The sequence below is a fragment of the Entelurus aequoreus genome, linkage group LG09, assembly GCF_033978785.1.
Source record: "Entelurus aequoreus isolate RoL-2023_Sb linkage group LG09, RoL_Eaeq_v1.1, whole genome shotgun sequence".
NCBI classification, from domain to species: domain Eukaryota; kingdom Metazoa; phylum Chordata; class Actinopteri; order Syngnathiformes; family Syngnathidae; genus Entelurus; species Entelurus aequoreus.
The window spans coordinates 38179473-38204134 of NC_084739.1; the positions used below are offsets into that span (position 1 = coordinate 38179473).

At 39.5% G+C, this 24662-nt stretch overlaps 2 protein-coding genes across 2 annotated transcripts in view; one reads left to right on the plus strand and one right to left on the minus strand.

Annotated features, from left to right (window-relative positions):
• Positions 1-19530, plus strand: csgalnact2 (chondroitin sulfate N-acetylgalactosaminyltransferase 2). Its single transcript, XM_062058723.1, has 8 exons — positions 1-134; positions 8764-9617; positions 15847-16063; positions 16133-16234; positions 17652-17830; positions 17908-18002; positions 18075-18156; positions 18218-19530. Exons 2-8 carry the CDS (start codon positions 8963-8965, stop codon positions 18508-18510), a joined length of 1623 nt encoding a protein of 540 aa, XP_061914707.1. The 5' UTR covers positions 1-134; positions 8764-8962; the 3' UTR covers positions 18511-19530.
• sec23ip (SEC23 interacting protein) overlaps positions 15563-24662 on the minus strand; it is a 23983-nt gene continuing 14883 nt past the window's right edge. Inside the window, exons 15-19 of the mRNA XM_062058722.1 lie at positions 21985-22087; positions 21702-21884; positions 21454-21622; positions 19691-19763; positions 15563-15975 (exon numbers count right to left, since the gene is read on the minus strand). Of these exons, the coding sequence (XP_061914706.1) occupies positions 15964-15975; positions 19691-19763; positions 21454-21622; positions 21702-21884; positions 21985-22087 (540 nt within the window). The 3' untranslated portion in view covers positions 15563-15963. The remainder of the gene's footprint in view (positions 15976-19690; positions 19764-21453; positions 21623-21701; positions 21885-21984; positions 22088-24662) is intronic.

The window sequence follows — 24662 nt, forward strand, 5'->3', positions numbered from 1 at the left end:
ACCGGAAGTGGATGGCAAGCCACTCTTTCTCCAGTGCTCCGTGGCATTTTGCAACACAGCCAACCTGTCACTGTGTGTTTCACACCTAACTTCCAGCTTTAAGAACCAGCGGCGAGGGACAAATGTACGATGAGGTGAGTAATTGTCTTTACACTACTTACCTGCCGAGCGCGACGTTTAACAGAGAGAAAATAACTGGAAAACACTGAAGATAACACCATCCCGCTTAGCTAAAGGCACAACCGGGTCAACTTCCGGTTAAGACCGTTCAGAATAATGGTTGGCACTACAATTGATTCAGAGTTCGCAGTAACTTTTTATGAAATATAAATGTTTAAACTGGATATTTGTTCTCATTGGTCTGAGAGAGGGCATCAACTTGCCTTTTGAAATACTCGGTAATTATCTTTAGAGAGGTACTGTAGATTGAATGAACGACCACTTCCTATTGTTTGATGTTTCCAAGGTAATGTTATGTAAATAAACAAGTGACATGTTTAACTACTGCTTGTTAGGTATAAAACTGACTCGTGTGAAAATATGTTTTTAAATCAAACACTAATGGTTTACAAACGCTTGCAATAATGGTTTTAAACAATAAAGATGCTGCAGAGACGCTCATTTCATAACCCTGATACTAATATGATAATAACGATAAGTTACTGTTGGCATTGATACCAATTTACAAATTGGTTACAAATTTTATACCAAATGAATATAATATTAAATACACTAACACAGTACACATCTTTCATAACGTTGATTCTAATTAAATGCTATTGAAAACTGAAGACGCTTATTCAATTATTTCCCAACCTTGATACAAATATGATGCTACTGATCAAATTGATGTAATAATATTGTCATGAGTATGACCTATTTGAAATGAAGAAAATAACAACTGAAGACACATCTTTCATAACATAACATTGTGTATGTAGGTGTTGAACTTGTGGTTTTGTTTTGTTTTGTTGTTTTTCTATGCATGGTGCAATAACACTGGAAGCTGGTTGCATCTGCTCTGTGCACTTTTGATGTATTTTATGTCCTTTGGGACGTTTAACAGACAGAAAATAACTTGAAAACACTGAAGATAACACCAACCTGCTTAGCTAAAGGCACAACCTGTTTAACTTTTTGTGAAAATATGTTTTTAAATGAAACAACAGATAACAGCACTAATGGTTTACAAACGCTTGCAATAATGGTTTAAAACAATAAAGATGCTGCAGAGACGCTATTGAAAACTAAATACGCTAATTCACTTCTTTCCCAACCTCGATACAAATATGATGCTACTGATCAAACTGATTTAATAAGCTTGTCATGAATATGACCCATTTGCAATGAAGAAAACAACAACTGAATACACTTATTTCATAACATAACATAACATTGTGTAGGTAGGTGTTGAACTTGTTTTGTTTTGTTGTTTTTCTATGCATGGTGCAATAACACTGGCAGCTGGTTGCATCTGCTCTGTGCACTTTCGATGTATTTTATGCCCTTTGCTTTCTTTAATGTTTCCCTCTTGTTTTCATACCAAGATTGCGCCGAATGGCCGCCACGGTACTGCGCTCTCGCGTAATTGTTGCGTTTTTATTTTCTTTATTTCTTACACTAAACAAAGAGAGCACAGTTTACCAAGTCAAATTAATTTTGCCTTGGCAAATAAAGCTGATTCTGATAATATTCGATTATGTATAAACTAATATGACAGTTATAGATGTCACATGTTTGTTATAAAGAAAGTAGTTGTACAGTTAGTAGAAACAAAATACTCTATTTTATCATCAAGCTGCAAAGAGGAATAAGATAAGTTCTTGGTGTCCCTTAAAACAGTGGTCCCCAACCACCGGGCCGCGGACCGGTACCGGTCCGTGGATCGATTGGTACCGGGCCGCACAAGAAATTAAAAATAAAAAAATTGTATTTTTTATTAAATCAACATAAAAAAACACAAGATACACTTACAATTAGTGCACCAACCCAAAAAACCTCTCTCCCCCATTTATACTCATTCACACTCATTCGCACTAAAGGGTTGTTTCTTTCTGTTATTAATATTTCTGGTTCCTACATTATATATTAATATAGATCAATACAGTCTGCAGGGACACAGTCTATAAGCACACATGATTGTATTTCTTTATGACAAAAAATAAATAAATACCCCCCCGGTCCGTGAGTCAAATTTTCAAGCGTTGACCGGTCCGCAGCTACAAAAAGGTTGGGGAACACTGCCTTAAAACACTGTGTCCTGCTGCTTTTCATTGTAGCCTTGAGATGGATTTACTGCTGTGAGGCTAGGTGAAGAACGCATTAGAGCTGTCAGGATAGACAGATGCATCACGCTGGTCGGGCCTTCATTAGATGAACTTTAAGTGACTGTTGGTTGTGTTGCATACACTCCTATTCAGTTACATTTAGAACATGTTTAGTGTGTCTTTTAGCAGTGTTTGATAATGCTAGTTGATGTAGTAACACACACATTTGTGGAAGGTAATTTCATTTACCGACCTGATTGCGCCCATAGTGTACAAGGCTTGATCTGTTGATTTTGGTGTGGATGAACTTGAGAGTCTTGACCTCAGTGACCTCTCTGGATTGGGTGTCCCAATTGCTGGGTCACAATCAAGTGACCTAGAGGCACTTCTAGGTTTCAAGTGGAGGGCAAGAGTCCCTTTAGGTCAGGGGTCTTAAACTCAATTTCAATGTCAATCAATCAATGTTTATTTATATAGCCCTAAATCACAAGTGTCTCAAAGGGCTGCACAAGCCACAACGACATCCTCGGTACAGAGCCCACATACGGGCAAGGAAAAACTCACCCCAGTGGGACGTCGGTGTGAATGACTATGAAAAACCTTGGAGAGGACCGCATATGTGGGTAACCCCCCCCCCCTCTAGGGGAAGGGGTTATTTACCTGGGAGTCACTGGATGCAGAAACTGGATGAGGCTGGGCCGCAAGAAAAGATTTCTTAAAAAAATGTAACATGCACTTTTTAATGAATTTACCTTTGAATGGCTTTCCCGCCCTAGCAACATACTTGCCAACCCTCCCGATTTTTCCGGGAAACTCCCGAATTTCAGTGCCCCTCCCGACAATCTCCCGGGGCAACCATTCTCCCAAATTTCTCCAGATTTTCACCCGGACAACAATGTTAAGGGCGCTTTAGCGTCCTCTACAACATGTCGTCGCGTCCGCTTTTTCACCATACAAACAGCGTGCCAGCCCAGTCACATGTTGTATGAGGCTTCTGCAGACACACATAAGTGACTGCAAGACATACTTGATCAACAGATATACAGGTCGCACTGAGGGTGTCTGTATAAACAACTTTATCACTGTTACAAATATGTGCCACACTGTGAACCCACACCAAAAAAGAATGACAAACACATCCGCACCGTAACACAACATAAACACAACAGAACAAATACTCAGAACACTTTGCAGCCCTAACTCGGGGCGGGGCGGGATTAGGTGGTAGCGGGGGGGTGGGGGGGTTTATATTGTAGCCCGGAAGAGTTAGGGCTGCATGGGATTCTGGGTATTTGTTCTGTTGTGTTTATGTTGTGTTACGGTGCGGATGTTCTCCCGAAATGTGTTTGTCATTCTTGTTTGGTGTGGGTTCACAGTGTGGCGCATATTTGTAACAGTGTTAAAGTTGTTTATACGGTTACCCTCGGTGTGACCTGTGTGGCTGTTGATCAAGTATGTCTTGCAGTGGCTTACGTGTGCCTACAGAAGCCAAATACAACATGTGACTGGGCTGCCACGCTGTTTGTACAGGCTGTAGAGGACGCTAAAGGCAGTGCCGTCACGGCACGCCCTTAATATTATTGTCTGGGTGAAAATCGGCAGAAATTCGAGAGAATGGTTGCCCCTGGAGATTTCCGGGAGGGGCACTGAAATTCGTGAGTCTCCCGGAAAAATCGTGAGGGTTTACAAGTATGACGCTGTCAAGCGCCATTCATATAAAACTCGCGGGCCGCACTAACATGACATTTTCATATTAAGGTGCGGGCCGCAAAATAACGTCTCGCGGGCTGTGATTGGCCCGCGGGCCGCGTGTTTGAGACCCCTGCTTTAGGTCAATGGCAACCGGTCGATAGCAAAGGGTGTATCAGTCGATCGCCAGGCATTCAAATTTTACATGATGTAACATATTGTATCTGCATGAATGTTTGAAATAAATTAAAATCAGAACCTAACCATAACCTATAAATGACTGATCGTCAATCTTTACTATGACGTCACTTTTGTCACTTGATTGAGAGTCACAGCACCCAAGGATATTGTGAGATGCCCGCTGGCTGCCGCAAGCTCAGTATGAAGAAGAAAAAACAATTGGCAGGGACGCGACAACCACTTTTTATTTCAACACGGACTCTGTCTTCACAGTATAAGTGCTACTTGCACTGCGCTAACAAAATAAGGTTTTCAGAAAACTAGCTTATAGAAGCTGGCAAGCTACGGAGTTTGCCTCGAATGTATTTTTTGTAAAGGGTTTAATAACAAGTATGGAAGCTGGACAACTAAGTAGCTGAAAACCAACTACTTCCATGTGGTATTGGAAAGAAAGAAGGACTTTTTTTCCCTCCACAGTATTTATTTGAACTTGTGGAACTTTACTTATCAGCACTACTGAGTATCCTGCCTAATGCCAACCAATGCAAGTCATCAGAATAAGGTAATACACCAACCTATATTAATCTATATGCGTTAAACATGCTTGTATTTTAATTAAACACCTTTAACACACCTTAAAAAAAAAATTCTATAAAACACATGCAGTATATATTGATATATAGTCGAGGTTTCTGTGGTTTATCCGTTACACAGTGCTCAATAACGGGGTAGAGCGGAATATACATTGGGTCAGGAAAAAATACAAAGGCTATTTCATCCCTACAAGCCTGTTTCGCAGGTTTACCTGCGAAACAGGTTTGTTTCGCAGTCGTTCCTGACCCAACGCATACATGTTGATATACGTGTGTGGGCACACCTGCATTGGGATATTGTTTATTTATCTCCATCAGTGCAGGTTTGGGTGTATTTTCAAAGGTTTAGAGGGCAAAATTACAAGTCAGATATAATTTAAAAAAATTTGAAACTGGATGGAAGAGATTTATATATAGTCCTTAAGAGAAATTGTTTTCTAAAGATTTAAACCATTTATCATCACCAAAGTCGACTGTTGAAGTTATTGCTCGACCGCACTTCCTTGGATAGGCTTTAACCCCACGCAACCCCAAAAGGGACAAGCAGTAGAAAATGGATTGATAGATGATTGGAGGCACATCATATTACATCTGTAGGAGTCCACCAATTGAGCATTAATCCGTGAAAGACAATGTTGGACTTATTTGTGCATCGGTTAGTAAATTACTTGATTGGCATTAGCGAGTGTCATATTGCTGTGTGTAAGTTTACTTTTTGCAGGTGATTTCCGAGTAGAAATATTTCGCTGTCGTCTCCAATTAATGTCTGTAGTTGTTTTAATGGTGTGAAGTTCATATTCTGTCTCATTGTTTAGTTCGATTTCTCTGTTGTTCAGCAATGTCTGGTTTCAAACAATATTTAGCAATATCAAGATACAGCATGCGTAGTTATTTAATATGCACCCTTCAAGAGATTTATTCATGTAGTTTATTATTACCATTAATGATATTTTTTATGCTAATAGTTTTGGTTGGTTGGTAGAAATGTATTTCAAACATGTATGCAGTTTCAACATGATATATAATATTTTCTATTTCTCTTTACGACGTGACCGAAAAGGAGTAGGAAGAAGCCAAGCTTATTTGATCCTACCTCCTTCCCACTTCGTAGCAGTTACTTACACATATGTTCACTTCCTGAGATTCCTAAAGAAAAGTATTAATAAGGAAGGTTTGGAAAGCAAAAACATGCTTTTACAGTGTATTTCAATATCATACATACATTGACAAAGTAGTCTATCATGTTTCTGACTTGGCTCCACTCGACGTACGACAAGCTTAAATACGTGGATCAACAAGCTTTCTCTGCGTTTTTGTTTGTTTTAACGTATTTCACTTTATAATGTACTATTTTATAAACTTCGACCATATCTATTGGAAGCATTTCCACAGGCGACAACAATGCGTGTTGGCATTTTCACTCTGCTTTCAATTGACTTTGAGCAAGAATTATGCTGTGTTTGACCTCTATGTGCTCTATCCAAGGCAACAGCAACGGAGGTGGCGTTACGTGCAACCCAGCAATTTAGTGGTCCCTTAACTTAAGAGTGCCCCAACTGAAGAGTGCTTGAGAGCTGTCAATCAGAAGCGCTGTGCGCGCTCTGGAATCATTTTGGTGATTTAACCCCCAATTCCAACACTTGATGCTGAGTGCCTAGCAGGGAGGTAATGGGTCCCATTTTTATAGTCTTTGGTATGACTCGGCCGGGGTTTGAACTCACGACTCTCAACCACTAGGCCACTGAGTTGGTCGAATTAATTAATTCATTAATTCAACCGGAAGAGATGTTGGTTGCACTTTATTTTTGATAGATTTGTTGTATTAACTTAATGTTGAAAAACAACAGCAAAGTAGCAGGTAAATCTACTGTTAAAATGTGGGTTACTGTACTTTTATAAGAGCAGAAAGTGTTTCCTCTTGTTAATTCAACATAAAGTGTTGGTTGCACTTTATTCAAATACGATGTGAATGCATTGGCCATTAACTGTTGTTTGTATCCATAATTCATTCATACCTAATTACCTTACAAGAAATAGGAATATAGAAAACTTCACCTGCAGTGTCCAGCATCCAGCTGATTTTACAGCCACACTGGTTAATTTTTTTTTGCAAAAAAGTTTCCGAACCGATTTTAACTCACTGAATTGTCACGGACCTTATTGTTTAAAATAAACTAGTATTGCCACTGAATCGAATCAGCAACCTTAAATGATGATTCAAACAAATAGTTGTTTAAACAAATTGTTACACCACACATTAGAAGTTACTCGCAAGTTACTGAGTTGTTTTTTTTCACACAACACTTAAATTAGATGACTACTTTTTACTTTGACCTGAGTCATATTACTCCAAAGGAGCAGTACTCTTGGTTGAATACAATTTTTGGCTGCCCTATCCACATCTGATTGTTTGTATGCAACAGTTCAGTGCTTTTATTTTCAAAGAAAAGCAGTTAAACAGGAAGTTGCTCCCTGAATGTGTTTGTGTTGTGTGGTGCTCCTGCTTGCAGGACTGTTGCGTCTTTTTAGTTTTGTTAACTTTGGAGGCTTGTGGACTGTTCTGGGTTATGTAACCTGTGCAAATGGGGTCAGACTGCTTGTGTCTGGCCAAGCAGGTGAAATAATTCCTCACTTTCTCAAACCTTCACTTTATTCATCCTTAAAGGCCTACTGAAATGACATTTTTTATTTACACGGGGATAGCAGATCCATTCTATGTGTCATACTTGATCATTTCGCAATATTGCCATATTTTTGCTGAAAGGATTTAGTACAGAACATCGACGATAAAGTTCGCAACTTTTGGTCGCTGATAAAAAAAAGCCTTGCCTGTACCGAAAGTAGCGTGACGTCACAGGTTGAAAGGCTCCTCACATTTCCCCATTGTTTACACCAGCAGCGAGAGCGATTCGGGCCGAGAAAGCGACGATTACCCCGTTAACTTGAGCCAGTATGAAAGATTCGTGGATGAGGAACTAGAGTGCAGTGCAGGACGCAGCTTTTTTTCGCTGTGACCGTAACTTAGGTACAAGCTGGCTCATTGGATTCCACACTCTCTCCTTTTTCTATTGTGGATCACGGATTTGTATTTTAAACCACCTCGGATACTATATCCTCTTGAAAATGAGAGTCGAGAACGCGAAATGGACATTCACAGTGACTTTTATCTCCACGACAATACATCGGCGAAACACTTTAGCTACAGAGCTAGCGTGATAGCATCGGGCCTAACTGCATATAGAAACAAAAGAAATAAATCCCTTACTGGAAAGATAGACAGAAAATCAACAATACTATTAAACCAGGGACCTGTAAATACACGGTTAATGCTTTCCAGCCTGGCAAAGCTTAACAATGATGTTGCTAACAACGCCATTGAAGCTAACTTAGCAACGGGACCTCACAGAGCTATGCTAAAAACATTAACTATCCAACTACGCCAGCCAGCCCTCATCTGCTCATCAACACCCGTGCTCACCTGCGTTCCAGCGATCGACGAAGGACTTCACCTGATCATCCACGCGGTCGGCGGCTAGCATCAGATAGCACGTCTGCTATCCAAGTCAAAGTCCTCCTGCTTGTGTTGCTGCAGCCAGCTGCTAATACACCGATCCCACCTACAACTTTCTTCTTTGCAGTCTTCATTGTTCATTAAACAAATTGCAAAAGATTCACCAACACAGATGTCCAGAATACTGTGGAATTTTGAGATGAAAACAGAGCTTTTTGTATTGGATTCAATGGAGTCCGAATACTTCCATTTCAACGATTGACGTCACGCGCATACGTCATCATACATAGACGTTTTCAACCGGAAGTTTAGCGGGAAATTTAAAATTGCACTTTATAAGTTAACCCGGCCGTATTGGCATGTGTTGCAATGTTAAGATTTTATCATTGATGTATAAACTATCAGACTGCGTGGTCGGTAGTAGTGAGTTTCAGTAGGCCTTTAAGGTGTTCATTGTAATAGTTGTAATAATGCAATATGTGAATGTTGTGAATCTTTTGTTTCTCCGCCCCTCCCCCTAAAGGTGACAATCGCATGGATTTACATAGAAGTATTTTTTCAAGAGATGCACTTGAAGAAAATTTCAGACCGGATCAGCCAGAAATGAGTGCGCCACACCTTCGTCGTAATTGCTGGGACTCTTTGTCGTAAGTGATGCTAAAAGTGGATGTCAGAGAGAAAAGGAATGCAGAGTCGTCTGCTCCGGCTTGTATGAGAGCGTGATGCCCAGACGGGGGTTGCTGCTTCAGGGCCGGGTCCGCTGGTTCTTCCTGGGCTTCTTCCTGCTCCTGCTGCTGCTGCTGCTCTTCGCCTTCCTGCTGGACTGCAACTCTCCGGCCGACGACAGCCTTGTCATGCCGGGCCTAGCTGGGGAGACTTACGGGAAGGAGCACTATCAGATCATGCTGCAGGAGCAGGAGGAGCGCCACCTAAACCGCGCCACCAGTCTGAAGCGGCAGATTGCGCAGCTCAAGCAGGAACTGCAGGAAATGGGCGAGAAGCTGAAGCTCCTGGAGAACAGGAAGGAGCTCCCCGGGGTGCAGGGACTATCTCAGAACAACGACCAAGAGCCGGGAGATCTACTGGATTTCCTGCACTCTCAAATTGAGAAGGCAGAGGTCCACACAGGCGCTCGCCTGCCCAACGAGTACGCTCTGGTGCCTTTTGAGAGCTTCACCTCTTCCAAGATTTATCAGCTGGAGATGGGACTGACGCGGCACCCGGAGGTGAAACCTGCTCGCAAAGATCGTAGAGACGAACTTGCGGAGGTTATCGAGGCCGCGCTGGATATAATCAACAACCCCGATGAGGAGGACGGCGTGGAGGATGACATCCCAATGCAGAAGCAAACTTACAAAGAGAGTGACTTTAAAGAAGGTAACTGCTTTGCAAACAAAACCAACTACAAGATTTGCATACTATCATTGAAAACTTACTAAACACTAGTGCATGTTTATCAATAACCCCATTTCCGTCTCAACATGAACTTCTCAAAGGGGACCTATGATGATTTTAAGCCACATTTAAAAGACATCCTTGTGGTCTAGATAATGTATTGGATACGCTTCGGGGTAAATGTTGCTCCATAGTCACTTTTAGAACAGGCTTTTCGAGTCTGTCTGCAAGGTGTTCGTTTGTGGCGTCGTCACCATAATTTTTCTTTACAAACAAGGTCGAAAATAAACCTAATATTGTATAAATTCATCCGGTCACAACATTAACTACACCTGCACACTCGCTAATCGATTCAGACTCTGTATAAAAATGGCACTACATGTCACACGTCAGTTTTATTAAGTAATACTTTATCCTACCTTTATTTTCTGTTTCTAAAAGACTATGTCCAACTTGTGATGTCATAACATAGCCAGACTGCAAAACCCTGCCTTCAGAGGCACCCTAAACTGCATGAACATTATGATTTGAGGCTTTGGCATTATTTAACACGGATATCCAACGTTGTAACAACATTTATAAGTCAGAAAACACAAAATATATCATAGATTCCCTTTAAGGATTTCATTGTAATGAGAAATCGTACTATTTTACTTTGCTTCAGTGTTTGACACACATTCATAAATTTGTGGCAATATGTATTTTCATTCTGATACAAATGACCATGTGGCACGATTTAAGTGAAAGACAGGAAGCAGGGCTGCACAATTAATCACATTTAAATCATGATCACGATTTGGGCTGCCATTAAATGAGGGTGATTCTCTGCAATATTAACTTTTTAAAAGCAGGCTCCGCTGCATATCAAATAAAGCACTTTGACAGCCGTCGTGGCAGAAAAGCAACAGCGGCTTGTCTCATGAGGTGGCAGACGCCCACGCCAGAGGCCATTGTGTATGCGCACAGAGCTCCGTGAACACCTCGCCGGCTTCCCTTCCGTGGAGTCTTGCTCAGTGTGCGTTAAAGACCACACCACTGTTCTTATAGGGGTGGGCGCCTGCACAATATGCTGTTTTGCTTGTGTCCTGGTCCCACCAGCAAGACTAAAGGCTCGCCATCATGCTAAATAGAGTCAGTAGACGTGCTCCCTATTGGAATTCATGCACGCTCTGCATCTGCGCATGCGTATGAATCCTTGGACCGCGGAAATGTAATTGCACGCTGAATGACTCTTTCATGTGAGTAACATTTTTACTCTAAATAACGCTATATTTTTGTATTTTTTCATTTAATATTCATGTTTCACACTACAAACTAACTGTCAAATGTATGAATAGGTTGGTCAAGCTTGGGTGTCAACTTGATGATGCGCAGGTCACTTGTGGAACATAGCTGTTTTTTAAATGCCCCCCCAAAAAACATCAAAAATAGAGAGAGCTAAAAAGAGTTATGTACAAAGAAACGGTTGAAATGTTAATACCAATAAATAACAAAAAAAACACAGACTTGTCTTTAAATATATGGATAACGTTTGTTTAGCTTAAAGGACAATTTCATGGCCAATTACCTGACGACATTATGTGTTTTCCCTAACATAATAAATAATCGTAAATATTATTATGGCCACAATCGTGCAGGCCAGCTAGCAAGTCTTTCGTGCGTCCTGTCTTTTCTCGGTCAAATACTAAAGCGACCACAAAAGCGACGCATTCGCCATTGGAGCAAGGAGCCAGACATGCAGGACACCTGCACGAGTGTGTGCATCACGACTGTCCTGAAAGGTGAGGCGTGGAAACGCCCAGAACAACTCCACAAGCGTGCAGGAGTCACGAGCTGCGATAGTGCCAAGAATGTCCAACGGCACATTTTACCAGTGTTGGGTTAATTACTGAAAACCAGTAACTAGTTAGTTACTAGTTACTTTATTTCAAAAGTAACTCAGTTACTAACTCAGTTACTTACACCAAAAAGTAATGCGTTACTGTGAAAAGTAACTATTTAGTTACTTCTTTTTTTAAAGCTCCCATTAATGCCCTTTTAGCCTTCATTTCAGTACTGTTATTGCACTGGAGAATAATATCAATCAATCAATCAATCAATGTTTATTTATATAGCCCTAAATCACAAGTGTCTCAAAGGGCTGTAGAAGCCACAACGACATCCTTGGTACAGAGCCCACATACGGGCAAGGAAAACTCACCCCAGTGGGATGTCAATGTGAATGACAATGAGAAACCTTGGAGAGGACCGCATATGTGGGCAACCCCCCCTCTCTAGAGGAGACCGAAAGCAATGGATGTCGAGTGGGTCTGACATAATATTGTGAAAGTCCAACACATCAGCGAAAGTCCAGTCCATAGTGGGGCCAGCAGGAACCATCCCGAGTGGAGACGGGTCAGCAGCGTAGAGATGTCCCCATCTGATGGACAGGCTAGCGGTCCACCCCGGGTTGGGAGCAGAGTAGAAAAGAAACGGCAGATCAACTGGTCTAAAAAGGGAGTCTATTTAAAGGCTAGAGTATACAAATTAGTTTTAAGATGAGACTTAAATGCTTCTACTGAGGTAGCATCTCTAACTTTTACCGGGAGGGCATTCCATAGTATTGGAGCCCGAATAGAAAACGCTCTATAGCCCGCAGACTTTTTTTGGGGCTCTGGGAATCACTAATAAGCCGGAGTTCTTTGAACGCAGATTTCTTGCCGGGACATATGGTACAATACAATCGTCAAGATAGGCAGGAGCTTGACCGTGTAGTATTTTATACGTAAGTAGTAAAACCTTAAAGTCGCATCTTAGGTGCACAGGAAGCCAGTGCAGGTGAGCCAGTATAGGCGTAATATGATCAAACTTTCTTGTTTTTGTCAAAAGTCTAGCAGCCGCATTTTGTACCATCTGTAATCTTTTAATGCTAGACATAGGGAGGCCCGAAAACAAAACGTTACAGTAATCGAGACGAGATGTAACGAACGCATGGATAATGATCTCAGCATCGCTTGTGGACAAAATGGGACGAATTTTAGCGATATTACGGAGATGAAAGAAGGCCGTTTTAGTAACACTCTTAATGTGTGACTCAAACGAGAGAGTTGGGTCGAAGATAATACCCAGATTCTTTACAGAGTCGCCTTGTTTAATTGTTTGGTTGTCAAATGTTAAGGTGGTATTATTAAATAGATGTCGGTGTTGAGCAGGACCGATAATCAGCATTTCCGTTTTCTTAGCGTTAAGTTGCAAAAAGTTAGCGGACATCCATTGTTTAATTTCATTAAGACACGCCTCCAGCTGACTACAATCCGGTGTGTTGGTCAGCTTTAGGGGCATGTAGAGTTAGTTGGGTGTCATCAGCATAACAGTGAAAGCTAACACCGTATTTGCGTATGATGTCACCTAGCGGCAGCATGTAAATACTAAAGAGTGCAGGGCCAAGAACCGAACCCTGGGGAACTCCGCACGTTACTTTAACATAGTCCGAGGTCACATTGTTATGGGAGACACACTGCATCCTGTCAGTAAGATAAGAGTTAAACCAAGACAAGGCTAAGTCTGTCATCCCAATATGTGTTTTGATACGCTCTAATAAAATTTTATGATCAACGATACGCTCTAGTAAAATATTATGATCAACAGTATCGAAAGCGGCGCTAAGATCAAGAAGCAGCAACATAGATGAAGCATCAGAATCCATCGTTAGCAATAGATCATTAGTCATTTTTGCGAGGGCTGTCTCCGTAGAGTGATTTGCCCTGAAACCGGATTGAAAAGGTTCACAGAGATTGTTAGACGCTAAGTGTTCATTTAGCTGCTGTGCTACAATTTTTTCGAGGATTTTCGAGATAAACGGAAGGTGGGACACCGGCCGGTAGTTTACCAGGAGATCAGGATCGAGGTTAGGTCTTTTGAGTAGAGGATGAATAACCGCTTTTTTGAATGCTAGGGGAACAGTGCCAGAGGAAAGTGATAAGTTTATAATATTTAACACTGATGGACCTAATAATACAAAAAGCTCCTTGATAAGTTTCCCAGGAATTGGGTCAAGTAAACATGTTGTTTGTTTTGTCCCATTTACACATTTTGACAATTCCTCCAATGTTATTTCATCAAAGAGAGAGAAACTATTTTGGAGGGCGGTATCCATCGTATATACAGTCGTATTTGTGTTAATAGAACCCAGTTGTAGCTGAGATGCATTGTCTTTAATCTCTTTTCTAATGACTTCAATTTTCTTATTAAAGAAATTCATAGTCATCTGCTGAGTGGGTGGAGCTACTGGGAGGAGTCCCTTGTTGGGTTAGCGATGCTACTGTACTAAACAGAAATTTAGGATCATTTTTGTTGAGGTGGATGAGATTTGAGTAATATTTAGCTTTAGCTGAGGTAAGCATGCGTTTATAAGTTATTAAACTATCACACCATGCTTGATGGAAAACCTCAAGTTTAGTCGCACGCCATTTGCGTTCCAGCTTTCTACATGATAATTTCTGGGCTTTAGTTTCTTCTGTAAACCATGGGGTACGCCTTTTAGGGGCCCTTTTTAGCTTTAGCGGTGCTACACTATCAATGGTGTCGCGCAGGGCGCCATTAAAGTTGTTAGTGAGGTTATCAATAGAGCCCACATAATTTGGGAATGGTGCCATTACCGAAGGCAGTAGGTCAGTAAGAGTCGTCGTTGTGGCAGCATTAATGTTGCGGCTGCTATAGTAGTTATTATTATTAGTTTGTTGACAATGAGTCAGAACTTCGAATTTTATAAGGTAATGATCGGACATTACTTTAGTGTACGGGAGTATCGTAACTTTAGAGGTGGTGACACCCCTGACAAGCACTAGATCTATCGTATTACCGTTGCGATGCGTGGGTTCATTTATTATTTGTGTAAGACCACAGCTATCAATTATAGTCTGGAGCGCCACGCATGGAGGGTCCGATGGGGTATTCATATGGATATTAAAGTCCCCCATTATGATTATATTGTCTGTGTGCGTCACTAGATCAGCAACAAACTCTGAGAATTCACTGATGAGGGGCGTGGTCGGGGCGTGGTTAAGAGGAGAGTATATTTACAGCTAGAATTCACCAAATCAAGTATTATATATATATATATATATATATATATATATATATATATATATATATATATATATATATATATATATATATATATATGTATGTATGTATGAAATACTTGACTTTCAGTGAATTCTAGCTATATATTTTTTATTTTATTTTATTATACATATAAATAAAAGACATACTTGAATTTCAGTGTTCTGCAGGCTATCCAGTAGGTGGTACTATTATCCTGTTTAAGAGTGTCACAACATTGCTGTTTATGGCAGACAAACTGCTTTACGGTAGACTAAACGTGACTGCTGTTGTTGTGTGTTGTTACCGCGCTGGGAGGACGTTAATGAAACTGCCTAACAATAAACCCACATAAGAAACCAAGAACTCTCTCTACTTGTTGTGCACTCTACTCTCTAAAAGCCGTAGATGTTATGACGTCATTGGGCAGGCAAGCTGCTGGGAAAGCGGACGTGAGAACGGCTGTCCCCACTCAGGTCCGCATTGAGCTGGAGGGGGCGTGGCCTCCAGCTCTGGCTGAATACCGGGAGTTAGTCGGGAGAGGCGCTGAATACCGGGGATTCTCCCGCTAAAAACGGGAGGGTTGGCAAGTATGCTCAGATCTTCGGTTTCAAGCCAATACTACATAAAAAGTAACGTAAAATAACACAGTAACGCATCTTGTAGTAACGGTAACTGAGTTACTGAATATAAAAAATAACGCGTTAGATTACTAGTTACCGCCGAAACTAACGGCGTTACAGTAACGTGTTAATCCCAACACTGCATTTTACAAATAAAAAACAGCAACAATGCACAAATAGAGCTCAAAAGCATAATGTATTGAGAAACAGTGACACTAATGATAGTTGATTTTTTTTATGACGTGCACATGCCACGCAACAAACCACCACAATCCTGAGGGGAACTCCATTTAAAACAATTAATTAATTAGCATGACACATCATAACCATACTTATCTAATGACAACTTTTCAGGAGCAGTACACAAACATGAGCAGATCCATCACAGTTTATAAAGAACATGAATGTTGTTATAAAAGCTGAACATTGACTACTCTTCCATGTATCATTTCACAATAATAATGTTTATTTTGTCCATCCAGTAACTGACTGCCACATGTTCGCAGGCATTCACAGGACCGAGCGAGACAAAGGCTCACTTTATGAGCTCTTCTTCTCCAAAGTGGAATCCAGCACCTTCCGCCATGTGACGCTCTTCAGGCCTTTTGGACCGCTGATGAAAGTCAGGAGCACATCTGTAGAAACATCCGGAATGATGATCAACATCATCTTGCCACTGGCGGGCAGAATGGAAACCTTCTCACAGTTCTTACAAAACTTCAGGTGATGTTAGTTTCTGGCACACCCAAACATGTTCTCGCTTAATTTAATCTGCGCTCTTGGTGTGTTTAGGAAGGTGTGCATACAGCAGGACAGGCAGGTTCATCTCACAGTTGTCTATTTTGGCCAAAAGGACCTCAAGGAGGCGAAGTTGTCTTTGAAGACCTTGTCAAGGTTTGTCCCTTTTTGCCTCCAACAACAAATGTTTGCTGTGGTTCTGATGCTTAACATATTGCAGAAACTGAAATCCAAGCTTGATTAAATATCTTTTTTTTTTTACTAACAAGATTCAATTCTTGACAAGCTTTTTATCTTAGGTTTAAATCCTGAGAAATACTTCTTAAAGTAAGAGGGTGTGATTTTATCCTTTTTTTCTTATCTGTAGTACATATTGTTAAAGATAACATTGCTTCAGCATATAAATCCAATAAAAAATAAAATAAACTGTATACAAAAAACACATATCTTCCAAATAAACACAAATATTTACAAAATAAACACACATAAAAAAACAAATGTTTACACTATAAACATGTAAAAAATAAACACAAGTATTACAAAACGGACTCAATTACAAATAAAGCACACGTATATATTCAAAATAAAGATGTTTTTTTCCCACAGGACTGGAATTTATTTGTGGTGGTTTGTGGGAGGGATATAATTACGCATAAATGCCACGTTTGCAAAAACAAGTGTGTTTAGAACTACAAATGCAAGTCATTCTGTCGCTTCTTTTTTTAATATCACAAATTAGGAGTCACCTGAGAGTGATTTTGTTTTGTGTAATGTTCCTCTTTTTAGTTTTCCTTTTCCACAAAATGATGAATTGTTAATTTTGTTCCCTATAATTAATACTTACCGGTAGTTCCTAACAAAACAAATTATATTATTGCTAATATTTCCATGGTGTTAACTTCTGCATGTTTAGTGTTATTGGACTGTCTGAGAATGCCGAAATTAATATGTGGCAGAATTTCATCAATGTTTAGACTTTGAGGATTTTACTATACCTATTTTTATCTAAAATTTTGCATCAATCAGATATAAATCTTTAAAAAAAATCATGAACATGTGAAACTTGATATCCTTCCACATTGTCTTCCTAAATTGTGCACGGCACACCCCTAAACTGTTCCACCTGTTTCAGTGAAAGATGCATTCATGACTCTTTGCATCAACTTGCTATTGTGAAGTGAAGGCGCGAACAGCGCGTGACATTAGGTGGGGTTACTTACGCATACTTCTACGCCAAATTGTGTGAGGGTGTGTGTCTGACTTTTTTTTTTTTAAATGAATAAGCTCCAGTGAATGCAATAATTGCAGACTATTTCACACTGTTTCATAAGTGTGTTATTAGGAAGCAGACTTACAATGTCATCTATTGTACGGAGTTGCAACAACAAGCTGCAATCACACAGTCCCATGATATTTTATGGTTTGTGAGTGAGGGCGAACAGGTTATGCTACATTTATAAAAATGCTAAATATTTTTTTTTTCCATTTCCAGTATTCATCATGCTTAGATTTCAGTTTTTGCAGCTGTGTAGTAAAGATTTTACATCACATACTTTTGGGGTTTTTTTGTCAGTGAGGACGATTTCCACAAATACACTCTAATCCCAGTCAACGAGGAGTTTTCCCGAGGTCGGGGGCTGGATATTGGAGCCCACGCCTGGGACAAAGGCGACGTTCTGATGTTTTTCTGCGACGTTGACGTCCATTTCACGCTGGATTTCCTCAATATGTGTCGTCTCCATACTGCTCCAAGTATGCTGTGGCTGCTTTTCATTTCATGAAATGTCTGTTTTTTTACATTTTCAGAATGGCGTATTTTTGTTTTCTAGATAAGAAAGTATTTTATCCGGTGGTGTTCAGTCTGTACAATCCTGCCATAGTTCATGGAAATTTGGAGCTGGCTCCACCTATTGAACAACAGATGGTAAGCTAGAAATGCAATCAACTGGAGTTTAAGTACTTATGTGAAACACAACATAACATATGTTTGATATAGGTTCACAAAAAGGATTATGGTTTTTGGAGAGATTTTGGCTTTGGAATGATGTGTCACTATCGCTCAGATTTCCTCAATATTGGTAAGCACTGATATTTATCACTTTATCATGAACATCCCTAAACATACTTTTTCCCTCTCAGGCGGCTTTGACCTGGAAGTGAAAGGCTGGGGTGGGGAAGATGTCCACTTGTACAGGAAGTATCTTCGGAGCGACCTGATAGTGGTCCGGACGCCAGTGTCGGGTCTATTCCACCTGTGGCACGAGAAGAAGTGTGCGGACGAGCTGACTCCCGAGCAGTACCGCATGTGCATCCAGTCCAAAGCCATGAACGAGGCCTCTCACTCTCACATGGGGATGCTGGTGTTCCGTGAGGAGATCGAAGCTCACCTCCACAAGCAGGCCTTTAAGTCTCAGAACAAAGCCCAAGTGTGAGCAGCTCGTTGCGCCACAAAGCCTGTGACACGCCGGCACTATGAATGCACTAATTTTTTTATATCCTTGTGCATTTGGCTGCACAGCTGTAGACAAATGAATGTACAAACAACTACAAGGCTCAGTGAGCCCGAGGATCAACCTGCTGTAGGGCACATTTATTACAGTCACTCTTTCCCAAAAATATCAAACATTTTAGGACCATTAACTGCTGCTGCTGAACCGCATTCAAACTAATTCCAATGCTCCCATTATAAGCGCTATTCAGTTTAATGAACAGCACGTGCAAATTCCTTTCAAATTCCAGCTAGACTTTTTGACATTGTTTGTGGAGCCATATTCAGTTACTATTCCATTTATGTTTAAAACTTGTGAGGGGAAAAAGGGACCTTTTTGTTGTTTTTATGTATGTCTATACAAGACATTCAATCACTGTCTTAACAGAGAAACAATGTGATAAGTAGAAGGATTTGGTTTAAGCATGCAGAACTAGCAGGTCTGCTGGTACTAGGATTGTCTGAACAAGTGACACTATTTATTTACAGTTCTTGTAAATACATTTATTCATGTGAATTTAATACATTGATCTCATGTGCCTGCATGCTGATGTTCTGATAGCTGCGGACTCCTTAATTGTATGCCAGAGGCCACGTTACAGCGGATCAATCAGTCGATTAGTCACTCGCTGAGGTTAGAGGCGTAATTAATGAAACTGAGATAATGCTTTTCAGGGTGGGTGAAGTGTATTTTTTGTCAAAAGAGCAGTCTCACCCTTCTGTGAATGTTACTGCAATATTAAAAGTGTTTGGTAAAAAAACTGTCTGGTTCGGGTATTTAACACAAAATTCAAGGAAATTATTAATTGGTCAATTTGACCACGAAATGCCCAGAAGGCTTCATGAACTGCTGCTACTTTATTCCTGTCTGTTGGTATTTGTATCTAACAACATACACTTGTTCCTTGTCCATCTCGATAATTTATACTATAAAAATGTGATCAATAAACTTGTTTAATCTACATAAATGCTCAAACTTTTCTTAATTTAAGACAAATGGTAAAATACAATTGTATTGTACATTTGCAAACAATAAATCACATGGTAGCAAGTAGAAGGGTAAAATTAATCAACACAATCCAGGAAAACTGACATGAAATAAAGTTTTTGTAGTGCTAATGTACCACATGTTCCGGCTGGACCCCCATGGTCATGTAGATCTCCTTCAGGATAAGCAGAGCTGTGTCTTCAGATTGCCTACAAAATAAATGAAATGATGTATCAATATAGGCAGCTTTTCCCAAAGGTCTGCATCTATTAGTGCTGGTGTATTGCAGGGGGACAGGGATGGGTCCTCCCGAATTTGCATAATTGGCCATTCCGCATGTACTGTATATGTCATTTATTCAAAAGGCTTTTAAATCAGAGACAAATCTTTGTCCTGTCATTAGGGGTGTGACGTTACATTCATCTCACCAGATGATTGACAATATTTTAACATTAATTTTAGGCAGGGACTGGCAAGTGGTGTCTATGTGGGGGTACAGGCGCAGTTGGGTGGTTGGGCCTAGATTTCCTGACTAAAGAAATCTACTATGACAAGATATATGACTGGACATGTGGAATTATTCAAGGGCAAGTGGGATTGTTTTCTTGTGCTTTCTAATAAGATTAAAATAAATGTTCATTTTTATTTGGCTGAGCGATGCATGAGCTTTTACTGTTAAACTAATTTCCACAAATAACGAATATTTTAAATTCTAAAAGTTCAAATAAAGTAAATATAATTAAAGGGGCTGTTTGCAACTTTCTCAGTTGCATTTTTCAAAGCAAAAAATATAACAAAAACAGAACACATTTGTTCTACAATTGTATATATTTTTCACAATTACTAAGTTTATGCAATACAATTTTTAGCATATACCGTACTTTTCGGATTATAAATAACTCCGGAGTATAAATCGCACTGGCCGAAAATGCATAATAAAGAAGGAAAAAAACATATACCGGTATAAGTCGCATTTTTTGGGGAAATTTATTTGATAAAACCCAACACCAAGAATAGACATTTGAAAGGCAATTTAAAATAAATAAAGAATAGTGAACCACAGGCTGAATAAGTGTACGTTATATGACGCATAAATAACCAACTGAGAACGTGCCTGGTATGTTAACCTAACATATTATGGTAAGAGTCATTCAAATAACTATAACATATAGAACATGCTATACGTTTACCAAACAATCTGTCACTCCTAATCGCTAAATCTGATGAAATCTTATATGTCTAGTCTCTTACGTGAATGAGCTAAATAATATTATTTGATATTTTACGGTAATGTGTTAATAATTTCACACATAAGTCGCTCCTAAGTATAAGCCGCACCCCCGGCCAAACTATGAAAAAAACTGCGACTTGTAGTCCGAAAAATACGGTACTGTGCAAATACTTTGGAAAGTTGGCGCCTTTTCGACATCTGTGTAAATGTTGCAAACAACCCTTTGATTGTCTTTTTTGAGAAGTATCAGTGATTCAATTGTTTAGTTTTATTTTTGGGCCGCTGCAGTGTGCGTCATGCTGAGAAACAATCAAGTGTGTCTGTAGTGCTTTTCTGTCTCGTCTTGGCGTCCATGATTGACATTTAGCTTCTGCTTGGACATACACATGGCGCGTTGGCTGTGGAACTCAACTGAAGGAACGCGCCTGTGCGTCTACCCTGCCATGCCCTCCTGAGCGGGCGAGTCACGCCGCTGACGTGTGGAATGCGTTTATCTCCGTTTGCTGGTTCTTTGTAACAAGCGTAGCACTACCATATATACTGCCAGCTAACAGGTAACGCCAAATCCTTTTGTGGCAGTCTAAATGTATGTGTTGCGGGCCACCAAAAATAAATATTTGAAGAGAAATATTACTATTTGAAAAGTGAAAGCATAGAATGACAAGTACCAGTAGCAGAGATGACTCTGGAGAGCAAAGAGGTACTCATTGAAACTCTCAATGGGTTTCTCCTGCAGGACAAAGTCAATGCGATTTCCTCCATTCAGCATCCCGATCCTCACTTGAGGCTCCTCCTCTTTTTGTGGCTCAGGCATTTCTAGAGTTTTTTGCTCAGAAACTAAACAAAAAAATGACACCTTATTAAAACACACACACACACAGATCATCACTCTCATGTGCTGGACGAGAAAGCTCACATTTCTGTGCCCTCTTCTCCTGCTCTTCGATCTGATTGGCCACCATTGCCAGCTCAGCCTGAAGTTGAGCAGACGACGTGTGGGCGCGAGCGAAGTCGTTCAGTGTCTGCCAGGCGCTCCTGAGCGAGCTGATGAAACCGTGTTTCAGGTCCGAGCCCATCCTGGAGAGTGACTCCTTCAGCTCTGAAACACAACACATTTTTGGCAACAACGATGTTATTCAAAGATGCATTTGAATAGAAACCCAAACAAATATTTAGGAAAACTTGGGACGTTTTTGTACCGAGGTGCAGCCTTTTTCTTCCTTTGTGATGTGGTATCAGAACAGGCTTCAATTCCAAGTCTGGTATGATCATGGGCTCCATCCTGTATGCAACGGGGTCCAACTGAAGGAGGGGAGAGACACTCGTCAATCCTGAAGGTGGCGCAATCATTTCATTTGTTTGTATTTCATTCCCTCAATGTTAAATAAAAATGATTGAGACAACATTCAAATGAATATAATAAAATGTAAATGTAAAGTAGCACAAAAAGAATAAACTTAAATCTACCTAATATCTGCCCTCCTGTCACACAAATACACGTTCACTGGTCAACTCAGAAGACTATTAAGGACATATTTCTATTTCATAACTTACAAAAATAAACAAAACATTAAAAAAACTACTTAAGCAAAGTCATTTATTTTCATTATTCAATAACTGATAATAATAAAAAGTGGATCAATCTTAAATATTTATAAAATAAAGCAAACATGATAAAGAAAAAAAAAATATGACCTCACATCAAGCTGTGAGACATCGGATTTAGTTTCATTGCATTAAAATATTGTAGTTGCAGTCAATTGCTTGATATTGTTCTAGGACATGCTCTACCTGCACATATATTTATTTTATTAAACTTAAGGGCAAGGTCGTAGATAACCAAAATGTATCCTAACAGTAGTAGTTAACAAAACTACTGTATAATGTTTGTATCAAGCTCTGACAATTAAAGGGGGACCAATCATGACTTTTTTTCCTCCAGTTAAACACTTCCTTGTGGTCTACATAACATGTAATGGTGATGCTTTGGTCAAAATGTTGCATAGATTATGTTTTACAGACCATATCAAGCCACTTTTTAACTGTCTCTTCAGAATGTGCAGTTTTGTGGGCGGCCTTATTTACATCCTTCATACCGACAGCCATCAGACTGTATAATGCATATGTTCCTTTTGACTGTACATGTACTGTAAATGTATAAAGTATTTATAATTTTCACATTTGAATAATTCTGTATAATAGACTGTATTTATATTATTCACATGTGAATAATGCTGTATAATAGACTGTATTTATATTATTCACATGTAAAAATACCTAAGTGTTTATTGTTTATTGTGAGCGAACTGTGGTGCTGAATTTCCCCCAGGGATCAATAAAGTACTTTCTATTCTATTCTATGCAGAAGCCCTCCTCCACGCCAAGCCCCCTTCAAAGGTGTCGTCTCCCCGTCCGATATGTACTTTTTAGTGCTTTCAGATGGAGTCTACTGACAGATATAAATTAGGACTATACGCTACTGTGTATTAGAAATGGCAACAGTGGAGGACTTTAGCATGCATGTTCATTAACGAGACAGTCTGCCCCACAAAAGGAGGATAGAGAAAAATACGGAACTTATTCACTACGACCGAATAAAAATGGCAGACTTGCACAAAGCTCTTGGGGTAAACCTCTACCATATATGAGACATCCACTGACGTAAATAAGGTAAAATATGTAATTAAAGCCTCAAATTCCCAACGACTCGTTTGGAGCAAATTAGGCAAAAGGCAAGATTGTTTTATAAATGTCTACCATGCTTCCATTGTTTGATTTCATGTTTGCAGGACCAAAATACACAAAAAGAGGTACCAACAGGTAAGAAAAATAGTTTTTGCATAATACGACATTTTTAAATAACATTGAGTCCTAAAGGAAATCAAACGTCACATAAAAGATCAAAGAAACGTTACATGTTTATTTCACTTGTTGTTTATATGCATTTTGAATAGTTTTTTTGCATTGTTAACAATAATTAGTCTCTTTAAAATGTGTTTTTGGCTGTCTGGAATAGAATAATTGTATTTTCAATATTTCTTGAAGGAAAAATGTAATTTGGCTTCTTGCGATTCGTCTTCGTCAGACCTTTTGGAACAGGCGACGAACGAAAACCGAGATACCGCTGTATTTAAATAAATAGTGTCATTATGACAGTAAAACTGTCAAAACTGAAAAGTGGAATGCCATTTTTGGCTTGTGTTAACAATTACTTTTACAAGCAATAATAGTCAGTGATCAGTCAGTAAACGTGATCCAGATTTATTTTTTTTTAATTACTGGTGTGATACAAATAAATTAGTCAGAAATAACCAGTTAACTCATGTGATTAATCACAGAAGATTAACCATGAAATCACGCAATTTATTTTGACCATGCATACTCCTTTACCTTAACCACGGATGGTTACCTGGGTTGTTATACGATCTCTAATCAGATAAATGCATTTCATGCAAAGATAAGTGAGGAGACTCTGACTGGTGTATTCACTGGTAAATTTCACTCCAAAATTCACCCTGGTAGGACTTCAGATGAAACTGTTATCACGTTTTAGGCAAATAAATGAGGTGCATTGAAGTAAAAAAAAATGTTTGTATTTGTGTATGACTCCAAATATTGGGGTCTCTTTATATTATTCAAGCTAGTAAATAACCTGTGATTAATCATGATTAATCAAAATTCAAATATGTGATTAATCAGATTTTTTTTAATTATCATTTGACAGCAGTAAAATAAACATTTCAAAAACATGGCTTTACCATTCTGAAAAATAAATAGAATAAGTGTTCATGTTATAAATGTTTAATATACATACTGTAATTTCCGGACTATAAGCCACTACTTTTTCCCTATGCTTTGAACCACGCTGCGGCTAACT